Raw genomic sequence first — 20588 nt, 5'->3', positions numbered from 1 at the left:
CAATTGACAACTCGTCCCTTAGCATGGAAAACTTATTTGACAAAGTAGATGTATACTTTTGTAACACACACGGGTCCTGCAGTTTTCTCACATTAAATGTTTTTACTGACTGCTGGGGCTTTTTGACAGTTTTCAGTTTCAGCTTAGCAACGACAAGCTGATGGTCAGAATAGCAGTCGGCACCTCGAAAGGTCCTAACATCCTCTAAACAACGTTGCCTGTGCTTGGCAATTAAAATATGGTCTATTTCATTTCTTGTTACACCATCAGGCGAGTTCCAAGTATATTTGTGTATTTATTTATGAGGGAACCATTATAAGCCGATGATAAGTTCAAGAGTCGCACAGAAAACAATTACGTACTCTATTATCGTTGATTTCCCCCAGTCCATGTTTACCAAGGACAGCTGGGGCATAGGAGGCATCACTTCCAACTTTAGCGTTAAAGTCCCCACACATGGTCACAATATCATGCCGATGCGCTTTAGCAACAACATTTGACAACACGCGATAAAAATCATCTTTGGTCTAATCACAGGTGTCATTGGTTGGGGCATACCCAACAATAACTGTCAATTTGGCCTGAGAAGTGGCAAAGCGAGCACGAAGTATCCGGTTACTAATAGGTTCCCAGTCCACTAGGCATTTTTTGGCCCGACTGCGTAGTGCCATTCCAACACCTTCCTCTTTTCTAGTTTCAAGTCCAGAATACAAAATATGGTAAGTCTCACTATTCAAAGTACCAAAACCGATAAGTCTGGTCTCAGAAAGTCCAGGAATGTCAATACGGAACCTATCAAGGGTCCTCATAACATTGTTAAGTTTTCTGGCTGTGTTTCTTGATTAACTATTCTGACATTCCAGTATCCAATACGGAAACACTCGGTCGTTTTCAAGAATCCTGTCCGGGGGTGTGCGTTAGTCGTCATCATAGAAGAAGTCAATCCGAGGCTATCTGCTGCTGTTTCTTGAGTAATCGGTTTTGACGGTGGTGGGTTACTAGCCTTGCGACCAACCCTCCTCCTTTTCCAGGCTTGGGACTGGCTGTATGATTACAGGTGGAGTTAAAAGCCCTTTAGCCCTTTAGTTCAACATAAATTTTCAAAGTGATCGGAGGGTGGATCCCCCTACCCCTTGTATTTCCGCAGAATGCATCTGATAAAAATTTGGAGAGGGTCATTTATTGTCGAAACTTCAAAAAAGGTTCATTCAATTGGAAATTGGAAGGGTCTTTTTTTAATAGTCAAAAGTTATCGGAGGATAACAAACCCCCCTCACGCCCATCAATTCCCAAAACACATCTAATCAAAATTTTAAGATAATCATTTTGTTCAGCGTAGTTGAAAGGTCTGGAAATTATGTCTTTGAGGATGACAACCCCTTACAGCCTTCAGCACAAGGGTTCTAAGTTATACCCATAGGGCATATAAGGTTTTTATAGAAAGGGTCGTATAAACTCCGGAAGGGGCTCATTGGATTGGAAATCAGATGTTCTAGTTCTCTTTTTAAGATTCAAAGTGATTAGGGCCAGCTCTTCCCTCTACGTCATATTTTCCAGAAATGCATTCGACAAAAGGTTCGAGATACTATTTTGTTCAAAAATAGTCCTCAGATCATGTAAGTAGGCCTTCGGGGTGGATATTATCCCCCAAAGTCCAGGGGTAAGGGTTGTAAGTTCTGTCCCAGGGGCATATAAGCTTTTTATGGATGTGAACTTTGGAAGAGGCTCATTTGAAATGTATAGTTCTAGTTCCCTTTCTGTATAGTTCTAGTTCCCTTTCTGTATGTATAGTTCTAGCCAAACATGCTGGAGAGCAACTAGCCTCCCTTCCTGACATCCTCTTTTCCCAAAACGCGTTCAATTGAAATTGTGAGATTGCTATTGTGTTACCGGTAGTCCAAAAATCATATAAAAATGTTTTTAGGGTGGAATCAACCCCCCAGAGTCAATGTACAAGGGTTGTAAGTTGTGCCCCGGGGGCATATAAGCTTTTTATGGAAGGGTTGGTCGTGTGAACTTTGGAAGAGGCTCATTTGAAATGTATAGTTCTAGTTCCCTTTCTGTATAGTTCTAGTTCCCTTTCTGTATGTATAGTTCTAGTCAAACATGCTGGAGAGCAACTAGCCTCCCTTCCTGACATCCTCTTTTCCCAAAACGCGTTCAATTAAAATTGTGAGATAGCTATTGTGTTACCGGTAGTCCAGAAATCATGTAAAAATGTCTTTAGGGTTGACACAACACCCCCGAGTCCATGTACAAGGGTTGTAAGTTATGCCTAGGATATATAAGGTTTTGTTGGAACGGATGGTTGCATAAGCTTTTGATCGGATTGACCTCATTTGATCGGAAGTCAGAAGTTTAGTGCCCTTTTTAAGAATCAAAAGTGAATGCAGGGACGTCAGTCCCCCTCCCAAGGCTATCATTCACCAAGACATATCTGATCGAAATTCTAAGAGAGCTTTTTTGTTCAGTATTGTTGAAATGTCCTTTAATTGTGTCCTTGAGAATGTCAACCTCCCCACAGTCCTCAGGTCAAGGGCTGTAAGTTAGGCAATTCCTTCATTGTTTACACATAGTATACGTTATTGAGAGAGGTATGCATGTTTGAACTTTTCTTTCCTAGAAGACAAACGGTATTTAGGTGAGCCTTTCATGTTGACGGGTAAAGGTAAAGGTAAAGGATACGGCATTAGACTTTACAGTCCGTACCGGCGGTGCTGATCTCCGTTTCTTGGCCCTTCAGCCAGGAAGTGCAATGGGGGGCTGGGGGCCAGCCATCCTGTGCTTTCGCACACCCTTCCTGTTTACCTTCCCCAGATTTCTCCAGGTACCCATTTAGAGCTGGGTCGACTCTGGCTAAGCTTACAGAGTCACGCCACTGACCCCCGTCCCAAACTGAAGAATTGGGTACACTGGGATTCGAACCCGCGTCCTCTCAGACAAGGGATCCCAAATCCAGCGCACCAACCCACTCGGCCAGGACGGCTTGACGGGAGGTTTAACTAAATCAAAACACGTTATGTGCATACGGAATATCAAAAGCGTGCAGCACAGGAATAACGGAGTAAATAAATTTGCAAAGTTCAGGGAATGATAAGGCAGATGATCAAGAAGGCAATATTTGCATGCTATCAATAATACAACTACCAGCACTGCTACTACTACGCTACTCCATTTACAGTATTAAGGGGAAATTTGAACTAAATCAAAAGACGCTGTGTGCATGCACATTGTCAAAATAGCATATTTCCAGAATGGATTTGGGTACTAAGTTGGAATTTTCAGAGAATATTTAAAGGGGAAGATCATCTCACCAAAAAGTAATATGTGCACACTACTGGTAATACTTCTGTTACATTTACAACTACTGCTTCTATTGAAACTACTTGTAGGACTAAGAGCATTTAGATGAAAATTTCAAGAAGTAATTGAATATACAGGTTATCAAAAGGACTTACCATCAATGTTATAGCAAGGACTAATTGTATTAAGTTGAAACATCCAGGACTTGATGGGAGGGATGTCCAACTAACCAAAATACAATAGGTTAGTACTACTGCTGCTAGTAGTCATTACTAGTAATATCAATGCTACTACTGTGACTATTGTTTCAACTATGCCTAGGGGCGTGAAGGTGAAATTTTATAGAAATCTTGAGGGGGGAAGATGAACTGAATCAGAACATGTACTAGGTTATCAAAAGGGTGTAACAGCAATATCTTAGGAAAACTTTGGTGTTTGAAGTTGAAGCTAACAGGGCTTGTTGTGAGGGATGTAAAACTAACCAAAAGAAAATATTTGCATCTTAATGCTACTGTCTCTACTCACACTACTGCTGCTGTTACTGTTATTACTACTTTTATTACTGCTGCTGCCACTAAAGCTTAGGCTGCTACAATTAATTCTACTGCTACTACTACTACTACTGCTATTAAAACTAAGGATATCAAGGCGTAAAATTTGAAAAAAAACTGTATGGAACTAAATCGAAACACATTATGTCCACACTGGTTGTCAAGCTGTCGCATCAGAAATGCTTCAGGAATGGTCGATGGTATTTTTTAAGCTGAAAATTTAGCGTGTGTGTTGAAGGGGATGTTGAAGAAACCAAAGGTGCTATGTGCATACTCTAATGCTGCTACAACTATTGCTACTGCGCAAGCTAAGGGTATTAAGCTGAAGCTTTTAAGGAATATTCAGGTGGATATTGAACTAAATCAAAACAAACTGTGAGCATGTGGACTTTCAAAAAGGTGAAAAAGCAATATCTAAAGAAAAACTTATATTATTAATTTAGACCTTTTTTTTAAGTTTTGGAGGATTTTGCCCTAGCCAGGAGGCACTATATGTATACTTGTAATACTACCACTACAGTTAATGTAACTAATGACGCAAAATATTATTACTCCAAACGAGCAAAAATTAACAACGCTTTACTGAGAACAAAATACTTTTGAAATATTTTCCCTTTTCTTACTTTCATATATAAAGAATTATCAAAACGTTAAGGAATAGATATCAGTATATGTGAATTATACTAACAACCAAGAGTTTGTTTTTATTTTTTGTTTGTTTTTATCAGTAAAGCACCAAGGTCTTGAGAAGGCATGGAGGTTATCACCCCCATTCTTGTTAATTTTTGCTGGTTTAGAGTTTGACTCGGCTATTTAGTGGGAGTGATTTGTAGTAGTTCTACGCATGGAAGATTGTTTGACTTGATTTTTGCTCATTCTTGGCTTATTGGAGCTCTACTTTTCTTTGAAAACTTGTTTTTTTGGAAAAATTTTTTTTTTCAATTAATAGCTTACTAACCTGCACTATAAAGTGCTTCGTTTGTTCGTTTATTTCTTTGTCTGTTTGCTATCCATTCCTGAACAAATGAATCAATTTAATTGAAACTTGCCACATATAACCCTTTCTGGCAGGTTAAGATGACGAGGAGGTATATGAGAGGAAGGAGGTAATTTGTGCTTCCTTTAAAGCACTTATTGCACAAGCAACCTTTGCTGTTAACAGAAGGTCTAGAAGGAGGTGGGGTAAGGCGATTTGTTGCAAAGAAAGGGAGAGGGGGAACCTGAGAGGCTTGTTATTTATATTTGTATTAACATATGCTATTATTGTTCTTTAGTATCTCAGACTTTATGTGCCATAACACTAATCTTAAAATTGGCCTCATCCCATAGTTTTGGCCCTATCGTAATTTTACCTGTGTTAGTTGGTAACGGCAGAAAGTGGCTAGTAAGTGGGAGTTTTTTTTAAGGGGCAGTAAAAATTACTGATGCTAGAGCTTAGGTAGTATAATTCGGTAGCTCATTTACTCTTTGAGTCTAAATAGATTTTTTTTAATTTTTATCCTGGTACTGCTGTAAGAAATTTTAATCTCAGTATCTTCATTCATTGCTTCTAGACTCACCGTTTTACTTAGTGAAAAAAAAATCGACAAAGTAGGGTTTTATTCCTATTTAAAATGTAATATTAATTATAGCCAGACTGTGAACCAAACTTAATTGTTCCAGGAATCGATTCTATGAAAAGGGGAAAAATTCAAAAAGGGAAAAATTGGTGAAAGATGAAAAATGTAGGAAGCTAGGGAAGAGTCTTAAGTTCTGTTTTTCAGGGAAGGGTGCCGAAAGCCTTGCTCCTGTGAACGTGCCGTTTAAGTGATCAATGTTAAATATCCAGTAACAAAATATATCGTAGTTTCCTCATAGTTTAATGAAAATTTCGTTTGAGAAAGTTAGACAAAACTTAGTAACGGAATTCTCTTACCCATGTAGATTATTGGACCCAAACGTATGAGGAATGTCTTGCACAGGACACCTTACGGGGTACTTTGTTCTAATGCCCAAAGCAAAGGCGTATCTAATCTTTTAAAGCACCGTATTCAGATAAATACTTTAATATTTGCAATTTGTTGTCATCTATATCCATGGGACGCCTGTAAAATCTTGTGTTGTCTCTTTTTTGAAATTATAAAAAGTTTTTATATAAAACTTTTTAGGTTTTTTTTTTCTAATTCGACTATGCAACGCTGTATTTTCAGTGCAGTAATTTCTAGTAGCTCTTATTCGCATTTGTATCCATCCTAAAACACCAAAGGCTCCACTTTTTTTTTTACCTATTCCATGAATGCATTTAAACCCATCCTAAAGCACAAAAGGCTACGCTTGTATCGTCTTCCCATACTTTTTGAACAGAATGTACAAACATACTATTGCTACTGCTATTAATAATACTGCAACTACTACCACTGTTAGGAAATCACTGCAGCACAGGCCATCTGAAGCCAGCACAACTGCATGAGCTCCTGCTCCATCTCAAACGATCCAAAGCTTCCCTTTTTACATCCTCCCAAGACGTCCTAGTTTTCTTTAAATACTTTCCTATATTTTCTTTTAACTTTTTTTTGGGACGCCTAGTTTCGTTTGGTCCTGAATGGATGGATCATCCTTCATAAGCAAAACGTGTCCGGCCATTGCAACCGTTTTCTCTTTATAGCCCTAGAAAGCGGGAAAGAGCATATCTTTCATACAGCCTACAGTGTGAAATACCGTCACTTAAACGGGTATCCAAAGCTATCCATAAACAGTTCAACTGGGAAACATCTAACAAACCCTCCTCTGTCTTTCGAAGCGCTACTTACCCTCTAATATATACTATGTTGGAAGATCTAATCATTTCTATTCCTACAGAAAGGATAAAATTCAAGCCAAAAGTTTACATAACGGAATGAGACTGAAGAAAATATTGGTTAGGCTAGTCCCTAGATTGAATGATAAAATTCTTTCAAAATCTCATGGGAAAATGGGAGACCCAGGTAGCCAGTTGTGTTCGAAAATTATTTTAAAATCCTTGGGCGTTACCAAAATGAACTAAAAACAGTTTGACCCTGCCTTAACATAGAGCCTAATTCAAACTTAGCCGTGGTTGACACCTGTAATGTTGTATCTTTTATGCCTAGTGGTATATTGAAAGAACTTCTGCTGCGTAATTGGAATTTTCCTTGAATTTCTAGTCTAAAGCTAAGAGTTATATATAGTGAAAACTAGTTGTGCACTACTCGAAAAACAGGTGGGCCCCTCTGACAGCTCTTTGACGATTTAACGAAAAATTGCTCCTTTCTTGAGGGGTGAAGGTGCACATCCTACTGTTTTCCAAGGAGGGATAAGCTTAAGTGCAAACCTTCATTTTCAACCACTAAAGGAACATTTTCCTTTTCTGGTTCCAACTTCATAAGTTGTTAAGCCAATGTAAGGTCATTGCCTTAATATGGCACCCCTGGAATAATGAGAGATACGATTTTTTTTTATGCTGATTGTTGGGCAAATCCCAAAATCTAACAAATTCTTTGTTGGAAAAAATATTATAATAATAGTTTCAAAAAAGAGAATTTTTTCATTGACAAAAAAACAAACTATAAACATAAAATTCTGACTATCACTATGTACAACAGCTTGATGTTCATCATGAATACGTTTATAAAGAGTTTATTCAAGGTTTCAAAAAATCAGTCTAAAATTAAATCTTAATTCAGCTAAGATTTAAATAATATTAATAAAAATTTAATTCAATAAAACTAAAATTAAATCAGTCTAACATTTCAAAAAATCTGTTAAATGGATGTATTTAGTTTATTTTTAAGTAAGACCTTGCTTAACTTAATAGGATTAAGTTAAACGGAAATTAATTTAATCTAAAATTACAGATTCAAAGGCCAAACCCAAATACACTAATACAAAAATTCTTTCTTTATGATATATAGGAAAATGCTTTACGAAAGGCATCGCGCGTTTTTAAGAATATGAAATCTTTTTGTTTTTAAAATATTTTTTATTGAATGCATGTCTTTAAAATACGGGAGGGTGGTAAAACGGTTTAAATTTGGAAATATTCGGTAAAATTGTATAAACGGTAAAAAGGTTAACGGAATAAATTAAATTTATTTCACGGTTTAAACGTAAAATAAGAATGATACAATAGTAGACTCTCAAACCCTCAAATACAAAGGTTTTATTTTGAACCACTATAAAACCTTTGTCAATGATATATAAGTATAACTATTAAATTGTACTCATATTTGCCTGCACTATCGCCCAAAACAGGCTAGGAAGGGTACAAATATAATGACTCCACCCACTTTGATCCTCGTTTGTATAAACAAGGATCTATGTTTACTTTGAGAATGTGCTGTTATATAATTGTCATCGAGAATGTCATGTTATATAATTCTGTTACAGGGTTTCAATGACAAAATGTACTCTGGCTTAAGAAATTAAATTAAATTGTAGTCACAGTTACATCCTTCGGAAAAGAGCGAGTGGAGTTTACTGCCCCCAAGGATAAAAATTAAGAAAAAGAGTCAGGAAAGAAATTTTATAGACGGGGCTAAGAACATATCGCTAACTCATTTTTGTTTCATTGATCAAAAATAAATTATCACAAAATACGCAAAAAAAAGCGAAAGGCTCTATGGTTAGGGGAAACAGGGAAGAAAGGAAAAGAAAGTAAATGAGCCGAATCATAAAATAGCCTGTTTTTCAATAATGACTTTAAAACCACATGACACGAGAAACCAACCCCCAACGCTCACACCATCAAAATAATATAAATCTAATCAGCACATGACAACCCCCAGCCAACAACTCTATCGTCATAATCCCAAAACATAATTATAATAATTAAAATGTATCACAAATATATAAATAACTAGCTGTTGGGGTGGCGCTTCACGCCACACCAACACCAAGTTGGTGAGGGCGCTTCGCGCCACCCCCCCAAGCCCCCCCGCGCGCGTAAGTCGTTACGCGCCATATTAGTTACGCGCCATTGTAGTTGTGTCCCTATGTCCCACCTGTGAATATAGATATATATATATATATATATATATATATATACATATATATATATATATATATATATATATATATATATATATATATATGTTTTTAACTACGTAAAACTTGCGAATATACAACATTCTTTGCTGTCCCATTGTCTGTGCATATAAATAGATTGTCAGGTTTACCGACTCTTGAACATGCAACATATAATGGTCCATGGGAAAACAATCCGTATTCAGATCTATACCTCATGATTCTAATGATTGCCCTTGAGCTTTGTTGATGGTGATTGCTAATCGACGATTCCCTGTGTTGCCGTCGTCATTTATATACCCCCGTGTGCCCCCCGGTGTCCCGGTCGTCATTTATATTCCATGTGTTCCGGTCGTCATTTATGTCCCGGTGTCCCAGTCTGTGAATTCTCTTTGAGGGTCCCGGGCGTCATTGATATTCCTTGTGTCCCGGTGTCCCGGTCGTCATTCGTGTCCCGGTGTCCCAGTCTGTATATACATTCGTTTTTGAATTGGTCTTTTTTTTAGGTTTTAGTTTTCTGGCTTTTTTTTAGTTTTTTTAGTTATACCTCATGATTCTAATGATTGCCCTTGAGCTTTGTTGATGGTGATTGCTAATCGAACATTCTCTGTGTCCCCATCGTCATTTATATATCCCCCTGTGCCCCCCGGCGTCCCCGTTGTAGTTGTGTCCCTGTGTCCCGGTCGTCATTTATATTCCCTGTGTCCCGGTCGTCATTTGTATTCCGGTGTCCCAGTCTGTATATATATTCGTTTTTGAAATGGTAAATGATGAAATAAATTTTTGTATTTTTCCGCTTTTTTTCTTTTTAGTTTTTTTTTGGTTTTTACATTTTTTAGTTTTTTTAGTTTTTTTTCTTTTTTCTTTTTATTTTTTTTTTATTTTTATTTTTTAGTTTTGTTTTTCTCCTTTATTTTTCTTTTTGTTTCCTTTTTTTAGTTTTTTTTATTTTTTAGTTTTTTTAGTTTTTTTGCTTTTTTAGTTTTTTTATTAGTTCTTAGTTTGTTTTTTTCTTTTTAGTTTTTTTGTAGTTTTTACCTTTTTTTTTAGTTTTTTTTTTACTTATGTCCTGGTCGTCATTTATACTCCCTGTGTCCTCGTCATTTATATTCCCTATGTGCCGGTGTCCTGGTCGTCATTTGTGTCCCAATGTAATTTCGTAATTTCGTCAGTCGAAAACATGACGTCAGCCGACACAGAAACATGACGTCACCTGATCCACAGATCCACAGACAGACAACTTATTTTTATATATATAGATGATATGAATAAAAAGTTTTTCAGTTTACTACTAATATTAAATCATCTTAAAATCTTCTGAAAGGAAATCCAGTAACAATTTCTGAAAGTCCTAAACGAATGACTACCTCGTTCCGCAGCTGGTACTGAAATCCATACCCTTAAATTTATGATTATCGGAGTTCGGGCCGAAACATCACATAGATGACTCTAATACTCTATTTGCCCTTTCCCATAATTAGTTTTAGCACTGCCCACCCCCTCCTCATCTAAAAAAAGTAAAAACAGGGTCTCTTTTTGAAGAAAGACAATTCTTGATGACCTGAATAAAAAAACAACAAATAATAACATTACTATTATTACTGCTTATATTTTGCGATAGTCGAATCTATTTATGACGATCTATGCAAGTTTTGTTGTTGTTTTTTCGTTTGTTGCATCCCATTGTGCCCATCCCATACAAAAGGATGTATCTCATATTTTCAGAGTTTTACGGGGGTGGTGCTTTTTTATGACACTTGCTATCTACCAAGTGACGTATAGTGATCGCAAATTCTGTCGGTCGGTCTGTCGGTCTGTCTGTCTGTCTGTCTGTCTGTCCCGGTTTTGCTACTTTAGGCACTTCCAGGTAAGCTAGGACGATGAAATTTGGTAGGCTTATCAGGAACCAGACCAGATTAAATTAGAAATTGTCGTTTCCCCGATTCAACCATCTGGGGGTGGGGGGTGCGGTGGGGTGGACGGTTAAATCGGAAAAATTAAAAAAAATGAGGTATTTTCAACTTATGAACGGGTGATCAGATCTTAATGAAATTTGATGTTTGGAAAGATATGGTGGCTCACAGTCCTTATTTAAAATACTGATCGGATCCGGTGACATTTGGGGTAGTTGGGGGGGGGGGCCTAAAATCTTGGAAAACGCTTAGAGTGGAGGGATCAGGATGAAACTTGGTGGGAAAGAAAACAAGCACAAGTCCTAGATACGTGATTGAAATAACCGGAACGGATCCGCTCTCTTTGGGGGAGTTGGGGAGGGTTAATTCTGAAAAATTAGAAAAAAATGAAATATTTTTAACTTACGAAGGAGTGATCGGATCTTAATGAAGATTGATGTTTGGAAGGATTTTTTGTCTCAGAGCTCTTATTTTAAATCCCGACCGTATCCGGTGACATTGGGGTTGAGTTGGGGGGGGGGACCTAAAATCTTGGAAGACGCTTAAAGCAGAGAGATCAGGATGAAACTTTGTGGGAAGAATAAGCACAAGTCCAAGATATGTGAATGCCATAACTGGCCCGGATCCGCTCTCTTTGGTGGAGTTGGGGGGGAGTAATTCGGAAAAATTAGGAAAAATGAGGTGTTTGTAACTTACGAATGGGCGATCTGATATTAATAAAATTTGATATTTAGAAGGATCTTGTGCTTTAGAACTGTCATTTTAAATCCCGACCAGATCTGGTGACATTGGGGGGAGTTGGAGGGGGAGACCGGAAATCTTGGAAACCGCTTGGGGTGGAGAGATCGGGATAAACTTGATGGGAAGAATAAGCACAAGTTATAGATACATAATTCACAGAATTGGAACGGATCCGTTCTCTGTGGGGGAGCTGGATGTTGTTAATTTGAAAAAAAAATAGAAAAATTTAGGTATTTTTAACTTAAGAACAGTTGACCAGATGATCGGATCTTAATGAAATTTGATTTTTAGAAGGAATTCATGTCTCAGAGCTCTTATTTCAAATCCCAACCAGATCTGTTGACATTGGGAGTCAGAGGGGAAACCGGAAATCTTGGAAAACGCTTATAAATGTCGTAGATACGTGATTTACGTAATCGGACTGGATCCGCTCTCTTTGGGGGAGTTAGGGGGTGTGGTTCAGTGCTTTGGCGAGTTTGGTGCTTCTGGACGTGCTAGGACGATGAAAATTGGTAGGCGTGTCAGGGAGCTGCACAAATTGACTTGATAAAGTCGTTTTCCCTGATTCGACCATCTTGGGAGCTTAAGGGAGGGGAAAAATTAGAAAAATTGAGGTATTTTTAACTTACGAGTGGGTGATCGGATCTTTATGAATTTTGATATTTAGAAGGACCTCGTGACACAGAGCTCTTATTTTAAATCCCGACCGGGTTTAGCCTCTGATTTTCCTTTTAAAGCAATCTATTGATTCTTAGAAATTTGCTAGAGCTAATACCATATGAGCTCTTGGTTCTTCCAACCTCGTCACAAGTGCCGTATGAGCTCTTAGGTCTTGTTTTCTTAAAGTGGATTGTGTTTGCAATGGAATAATTTTTGCCTTTTGCAAGGGAATAGTTTCCTCGGGACCAGCTTTGAAAAATCTTTAAATTTTGCTGAGAATTGTCTTGACAACGTACTGCTATATAATACCATTTTGGGTTGTCAATGACAAAGTAAAGTCTGCCTTAGTCCCGGGGAAACCCTTTTTTTTTTTTTTTTTTTTTTTTTTTTTTTTGCGGAGTTTTATCTCTCAAGTAAGTAAGTAATACTAATACTACAAGTAAGTAAGTAAGTAAACAAGTAAGTAATAAACATATGACTTTGTCATCTGGCGTAACTTCTGTGAAGATAATAGGTGAAGGCCCTTATTATAGTCCCGGGGAAACCCTTTGGCGAAATGTTAGCAGGATTATATTACCCCAAGAATAGAAATTAAAAAATATAGGTCCCAAAAGATTTTTTTTTAGATGGGGCAAAAAGTGAATCGTTCTACTATTTTATTTGTCCTTCCCATACTTAATATCAGCACTTGCTAACCCCCTCCCTTCTATGAAAAAGTCTTTGTAGTAGTAACATTGTCGATGACCTAAATTAAAATTTTCGAAATATCGCTATTCTTGCTCATTACCGCTCATATTTTGCTGTGGTTGGATATATACTAGGTATATGTTCATCTATGAAAGTTCTGTTTTAGTTGCTGCATACCTTCGTACCCATACGAAAGAGCTTATCTCGCGTTTTCATAATTTATAGGAGTTTTTTTTTTTTTTTTTTTTTTTTTTTTTTTTTTTTTTTTTTTTTTTTTTTTTTTTTTTTTTTTACAAGGGAATGTTTTTTTCTTGGGGATTGTATTTTCAAAATTGCTGAGAAATGCCGTGAGAATGTAATGTTATATTAACTGTCTTCGAGAAGGTTCAGTTGTATAGCTGTGTTTTGAGGGCTCAATGACCAATTAAAGTCTGGCTTAAGACAATATATTAAATTGTAGTCTTAGAGACACCTTTTGGGGAACAGCGAGTAGTGTTATCTTCCCCCAAGGATAAAAACTCAAGAATATGGGTCGCAAAAGAGATATTATTCGTATCCACCCCCCCCCCATCTGGAAAAGTGAAAAAGGACAAGCTTTTTTCTTTTTTGTAATACAAGGCAATAATTTCTTCCCCTTTAAGACGGAATTGTTTTTTTCTCTTGGTTGTTTAATTTTAAAATTTTCCGAGAGGTACCGTAAGAGTGTCTTCGCGAACATTCTGTTGGATATTTTTTTTTTTTTTTTTTTTGGGGGGGGGTCAATGACGATGTAAATTCTGGCTTAAGAAAACAATCTAACTTATAGTCACCAAGACACCCCCCGGGAAAAAGCGAATGGGATTATCTCCCCCAAGCATAGAAACTCAACAATATGGGTGACATAATGAGATTTTTTAGACTGGAAAAAAAATTATTTCACTATTTTATTTACCTTTCCCATAATTACCCCCCCCCCCCCCAAAAAAAAAAAAAACAAAAAAAAACAAAACAAAACAAACAAAACAAAAAACACCGAGGCAGGATGTCTTTTTGGAAATATTAATACTTCAATACAGAAGAACAGTAATAGTATTACATATATTTTGCTGCAGTTGAATCCATTTAGGCCGATCTACAAGAGTTTTTTTTTTTTTTTCTTTTTCTTTTTACGATATTCAAATGACTTCGAAAATATTACCGTTTATTTCCAACAATAATTAAAAACTCGTGTTCTTGTGAAAATTATTGTTCGAAATTTATTTTTGATCCATATTTGTCAATAGATTGTTCTCGTGATTGTTGATCAACGTTGTTGTTCAACATTGCGTTTGCCAGAAAAAGCATATGTACCCGGGACTGCACCCCTAAAGCTGCTTGGCATTGTTCTCTCACTGCTTTCTTTGTACGTGCAACGTAGGTTGTATTTTCCTTTCCTATCTATCTTTTAAGACGTAATGAGAATAATAATAACAACTCCACCCCAAGTGACCTCTTTTGATATAAACAAGGAACGATGTTGACAGTGAAGAGATAATATTATATAATGGCGTTTGAATTACAGATATAGAAACAAGATTTACCCCAAAAGAAAGGAATATAAAAAAAGAAATCCTACCTGTCATCCTTCAGAGGTGCCATATTTAGGCAATGCCCTTATATTGGCTTAACAACATTCGAAGTTGGTACCAGAAAAGGAAAATGTTGCTTTAGTTTTTGAAAATGAAGGTTTGTACATAAGTATATTCACCCTGGAAATTTCCAGGATGTGTAACCACCCTTAAGGAAGAAATACTTTTTTCGTTAAATCGTGAAAAGACCCTTTTATAATGGCCAACTTGTTTTTCGAGTAGTGCACAACCAGTTTTCATTAATATGTACAACAACTTATTATGACAGGACAACCTGTCCTTCAAAGGACAACCTATCCTTTGAAGGAAATCAAGGCATCAAAACAATCTCCTTAAATATTGCTCATCGGTAAATCCTTACTTTGAGCAACGGTGTGAAAAATACCTCTGATTTTATAGTACCATTGCAAACTCCTTGTGAGAGATTTGGTGCTACGTCGGTGATTGTTTTCTACGTGTACATCCACCATATTTCCTCCGATGAGTTATCAGACGAGCCAGTACGGTAAACACGCAGAAATATGATACGGTTGGACTACTTGGAGAAGGAGACGCCCTGCACCGAGTACTTGAGGAACAGCTTTGTATGACGCTGTATATTCATTTGAGACTGTCTTCCGAGGGAGGTTATCTCTGAATCTTCATTGATTTCTTTAAAAAAAAAGTTCAGCAAAAATAATTCTTGGTTGAGAATGTAAGGAAAAAGTTGATTAGGTGTACATCAGGTCCTAGCTACCTGATGCTATAAAAGATGTGAAATAAATTCAGTTTTGCATAAAATATGCACTCTTAACTTCCTTTCATTACAATAAAAGACTTGAGTGACTGACAGGACTTGACAAATGAACAACAGAAATTACACTTTAGTGTCTCATAATCTATTTTCTTAACACATTTTTAATACCATATTTGAATGTAAATTATTTATTAGTAATCAGGGGGTAAACGAAAATAAGACGTTTTCAAATTTCCAGTAAAGCTAGGAACTGTTCCTGCATTTATAACAATACTTTATAGAAGACGGGGGAGACTGGTCCTGATTGGGTCAAAAATATTTCAGCACCTTTAGTTTTATGTGCTATTCCAACTGTAGTTTTATGTGCTATTCCAACTGTAGTTTTTATGTGCTAATCTAACTGTAGTTTTATGGCTATTCCAACTGTAGTTTTATGTGCTATTCCAACTGTAGTTTTTATGTGCTAATCTAACTGTAGTTTTATGTGCTATTCCAACTGTAGTTTTTATGTGCTAATCTAACTGTAGTTTTATGTGCTATTCCAACTGTAGTTTTATGTGCTATTCCAACTGTAGTTTTATGTACTATGTACCAAAATGACGCTTCAGCATTCAGCTACATAATTGAATGTTTACAAGTTTTAGATTCTTGAACTAAAACTGTTCGTGCACAAGGCATAAAAGCCCTATTTTCACTAGCTTGTAAAATCAGGAGCAACGTGAGACACGCCCTCTTGTTTTGAGCACATCTGCGCCCAGAGCCATATGCAACTAAACAAAGTCATTGATTTTTAAAGTCAAATAATATCTCAAATGACCAATGTTATTATTCAATGTCATGACACCTGTCATGACTACCCTCACGAAAGATCACGGAAGAAAACATAAGATTAAACTATTTCATAAGTTCCAAGTCGACAAAACATACTCTGATCTTTTTCTAGTTTTTCAATGTCTCCTGTGTTCTTTATATATTGGCTATATTACCAACCTATGTCATGCACGGGACATCTTTTGTGGTACTTTGTCCTAACGCCCAAATCGAGGCAATCCAATATTTGAAAGTGCAAAAATTCCCTTGATGGATCTCTTGTCAGGGGCCGGGTTTGGAATTGTGTATTTACTCTATAGAAGATAGGTTAGAAGATACTGCTTGGGACAACAATATTCCAATACTTTTAGATCAAAGACCACCAATCGCACTGTTATTGACTATGATTTGATATATATTAACTCTAAAAGCCTGTATTGGCCATGGTTAATATAATAATTCACTTGATTTAAACTTAAAAGCAAAACACACCCTTAATTCCAAACTAAATAAACAAATTAGGGAAAATAGTCTATCGTGATACCGAAACCAACTAACCTTCCCGACTTCTTTATCCCTAACAGATGTTTGTGGCTTAATTTAATTTCCACCCATTTCTTCCTTTCAAATAATCCCGGAAAATTTCTTCTTCAGCTTTTTTATCCTTACTAGAATCAAAATACGAATACATCCTTACCATCCCTATACATTGAGCAAAAATAATAACCCACCTTTGAAATCCTCCTTCCCAAATATTTTCTACACCTCCAAGTTGTAAACAAAACTTTTTTGTCCATATTACCCACTTTGATTCTTCCATAATAAGCCTTGCCTTAAAAATAATCACTTCTTCTATACTCACTTAATAATAGCATGCTGGGACTAAGACGGGGACGTCAATATCTCATGTTGCCATTTATGGATCTTCTGGTTCTCTAAACAATCTTCACTTGTCCAGTGGCCACCACCTGTATATACCAAAATGAAAGCGCAGTATTCAACCGAATACTTTAATGACTACATTTTTTTTTAGCATCTTTATCCTTGAAAAAAGCTCTAGAATCTTGTTTTCTTTCTTCTTTGAAATTACGAAACATTTTAGACATGAAGTTTCTGCGAATTTTCCTAGTTCTACTCAGCAACGCTGTATTTTCAGTGGCACTAGCAGTTCTTAATTGCATTTTAATACATCCCAAAACACGAAAAGATCTTCTTTTATCACCTTCTATATTTTTTTGATAGAATGTGAAGCATACCTTCACTACTACTAGTAATACCAAAAATAACTACAGCACGAGCCATCTGAGCCCAAAACAGATGCGAAGCTCTTGCTTCATCCTAAACCATCCAAAACTTCCCTCTTTACACCCTCCGAGACGTTCCAGTTTCCCTTGAAACCTTTCGTATGACCCCTTCTCGCTCCATTTGGGGACGATTTACTTTTTGTTTAGTCCTATGTGGATGGAAAGAAAGGACGATCTTTGGCAATCTGTTGCCCTTCATCAGGAAAACGTGTCCAGCCATCCCAACCTTTCTTCCTTTACAGCCCTAAAAAGCGGGATAGATCCACAAATTTCGCACAACTTAAAGTTTGAAATACGGTCATCTAAATTGGTGCCCAAAACTATCTATCAACAATTCCTCTGGAAAACATCTAACAAACCCTGTTCCGTCTTCCAAAGCGCTGCTACCCCTCTAATATATACCATACTGGATGATTTGACTATTTCTCTTCTTGCAAAACGATTAAAGGTCAAACCAGAAGTTTACGTAATGGAAAGAAACTGAAGAAAACATTGGTTTGGTCAGCTCCTAGGTTGAATAATAAAATTCTTTCAAAATCTCTTGAAAAAAACCACAAACCCAGGTAGTTAGCTGTATTTGAAAATTATTTCGAAATTCTTGGGCGTAGCCAAAAAGAACTAAAAACAGTTTGACCCTGAAAGAACTCCTGCTGCCTGGTTGAAGTGTTCCTTGAATTTCTAGTCTTTTCATCTTTTGCTTGGTTGCTAAAGCTAAGAGTTATATAACATTACTCTAAAAACTAATCTGACAGAAAAGGTGAAAATGCGACCTTATTTTTGTAAGTTTACGTTTATTGGCGATTTAATTGCCAGTGTATTTGACACTTTGGCTAAAGGCTATTCTTAGCCACTTCATACCTTCGAAGATAAGAAGAAAATGAAGTTGAGCTTGAGACTCAGTGTAGATGAGAAGCGAGAGGTGACAATCTCAAGAGACTGAATCATGACCAGTGCATGACTCCCTGAACGCCTTGCACAGTTCCCTCAACACTGAAGGAACTTGGCTCAATTACCCAAACTACTGGGATGAAAAATAGCAAAAAACTGACTTAATCGAAAAAAACAGACACATCTTTTTTTAAATAACATATTTCTCATTTTTGCTTTGACGATCGTATTTTAGCGTGTCTCTAGTAGTCGATAGAACTATACATGGCGTAACTAAGTAATCCACAGGGAACTTAGACATATCAAGACGGATGAGCTATATCAAATAAAGCAGAATCAAGTGTTCTTTTCTGGGCGTTTCCTCTTCAGCTAATCAGAGAAATTTGAGAGTTGTTGAGTTTGTAATCTAGGATTTCTTGTGTCTATGCCTTGAATAATGGTAATACATGAAGAGTAAGAGAAATCATCTCGGAAGTAGCCCATGAAACAATCATTGACAGCCCGTGAAACCTACCTATAAATGCAGCAATTGCTCTTTGGTGATGTCAAACCCTGTCCTACAAGGCCAATTCTGAATTCTGTTGGTTGGTACCTTATAAGATGTCGATTGGTGTAGTAGGAACAGTTTTAGTTCAAGGATTTGAAACTTATAAACATTCAAGTATGTAGCTAAATTCTAAGGTTTCATTCCGGTACATAGCACATAAAACTATGGTTGGAATAGCACATAGGCCTAAAACTAAGTGTGCTGAAAATTTTTTGACCTAATCAGACCAGGCCCTCCCCCCCGTCTTCTATAAAGTATTATTATAAATGACCATATATTTAATCAGGCCCTAATCCAGGAGGGGGGAGATTGCCCGATTTACCCTTCCTCCTCTCCGAACGCTTGTGCAACGCGTAGAAAAATAACAAAAATGCATATAACCAAATTTTGCTGCGTTTTACGGATTTTTTTTCTGTAACCCTCCCTTCCGCCTCCCCCGAAAAAAATCCTAGATACGGCCTTGTGTCCTATTACAAATATAAACTACAGGTAAGTTTTCTGATTAACTTACTAATCAGATAGCTAAGTAATTGACATATAATTTGAATAAAAGTTTTAACCTTAATCCAAATATAATATTCACTGTCGGAAATGAACTTTACCTTCCCCCCCCCCTGCAAAATGCAAATATATACCCTGATCGACATATATGCACTAAATTTTCCATAGGCACTCGTTTCTTTAAATTGATTTAATAGTTCATTAAAATACTGGGAAATTCATAGCATATGTACAATTCAGGGTATATATTTGCACGTTAGGGGGGTAAAGCTCATTTCCGCATAAATGAACTTTATGTTTGGATTAAGGATGAAATTTTGATTCCAAAATAAGTCTATTTCTTACACATCTCGTTAGTGAGTTGATCAGAAAATTTACCACTCTGAATCTGACTAGTCAATAAAGCCAATTATTTTTACTTTTGAAGGTAAAGCACGCTCTTTTCTTGTATGTGCAGGGATAAACAATACACTAGACCTGAGGAAATTTTGAAAAGCTGGAAAAAATTGTTCCAAATTAGGTCTAACTAGATACTTTCCTTAAGTTTAAATAGATTGTCCCCGAAATTGAAAGCGTGTGTTCCTGTCAAATAGCCAAAAACTAAATCAAGCCTGTTCTTTCTCCTACTTTTAGTGTTTTGATTATTCTGATTAAAACTTCAGCAGAGGAAGTCGTCTCCAGTCTCTAAGCCCATTCTGATATGTGTGGCACTGAAAAAGAGTTGGAGAAACAGATAAGAAAAGGCATTCCACTTTGGCATGGATATAATAGAAATTAAAACTGCAACTGCCACTCATAGTACAGCACTACCCAAAAGAATTAGAAAACATCAAAACGAGTTTATATTATTACAAAATTTGTTTCTTGTAAATTGAAATTTATAAATATTTCAATTTATTTTTTTATTTCAGATTTACTCTTTTTGTGAAAGGAAGAGATCGTCAACTCTTTCAGTATGGAGTTTATTTATTGAACAGGAACATAAGCCAGTTGAGACATTATTTGGGTTTGAAAACCAAAGATCTTGGTGCCATTTTGCCAAATTTGGATGAGGTACTCATGCTGCGTTTCTCAAGTCTAGGGTTTGTTTACTATTTTGATATAGCGTTTAGTCTTTACTAAATCTTATTTGGTCTACTTATTACCAACGTAGATGTTACTGTGAATGTATGAAATTCGCTAATGTCGACATTCACTGGTGAATGTGCGAAATAACTTTTTTTCTCCTTGAATCTAGTCAGCGTTGCCAGTCAAATTTTTCAGTTTAATGCAAAGTTTGACGATGATAGGCTAGGTTTGGTTATGTTAGGTTCGGTTAGCT

At 36.6% G+C, this 20588-nt stretch overlaps 1 protein-coding gene across 1 annotated transcript in view; it reads left to right on the top strand.

Moving 5' to 3' along the window:
* LOC136036955 (uncharacterized) overlaps nt 1-20588 on the top strand; it is a 50382-nt gene that overhangs the window by 21032 nt on the left and 8762 nt on the right. Inside the window, exon 7 of the mRNA XM_065719343.1 lies at nt 20179-20349. Within this exon, the coding sequence (XP_065575415.1) occupies nt 20179-20349 (171 nt within the window). The remainder of the gene's footprint in view (nt 1-20178; nt 20350-20588) is intronic.

Source organism: Artemia franciscana, chromosome 16, assembly GCF_032884065.1.
Source record: "Artemia franciscana chromosome 16, ASM3288406v1, whole genome shotgun sequence".
Taxonomy (NCBI): domain Eukaryota; kingdom Metazoa; phylum Arthropoda; class Branchiopoda; order Anostraca; family Artemiidae; genus Artemia; species Artemia franciscana.
Note: the sequence above shows the minus strand (reverse complement) of the source record. Positions and strands in the feature narration are given on the sequence as shown.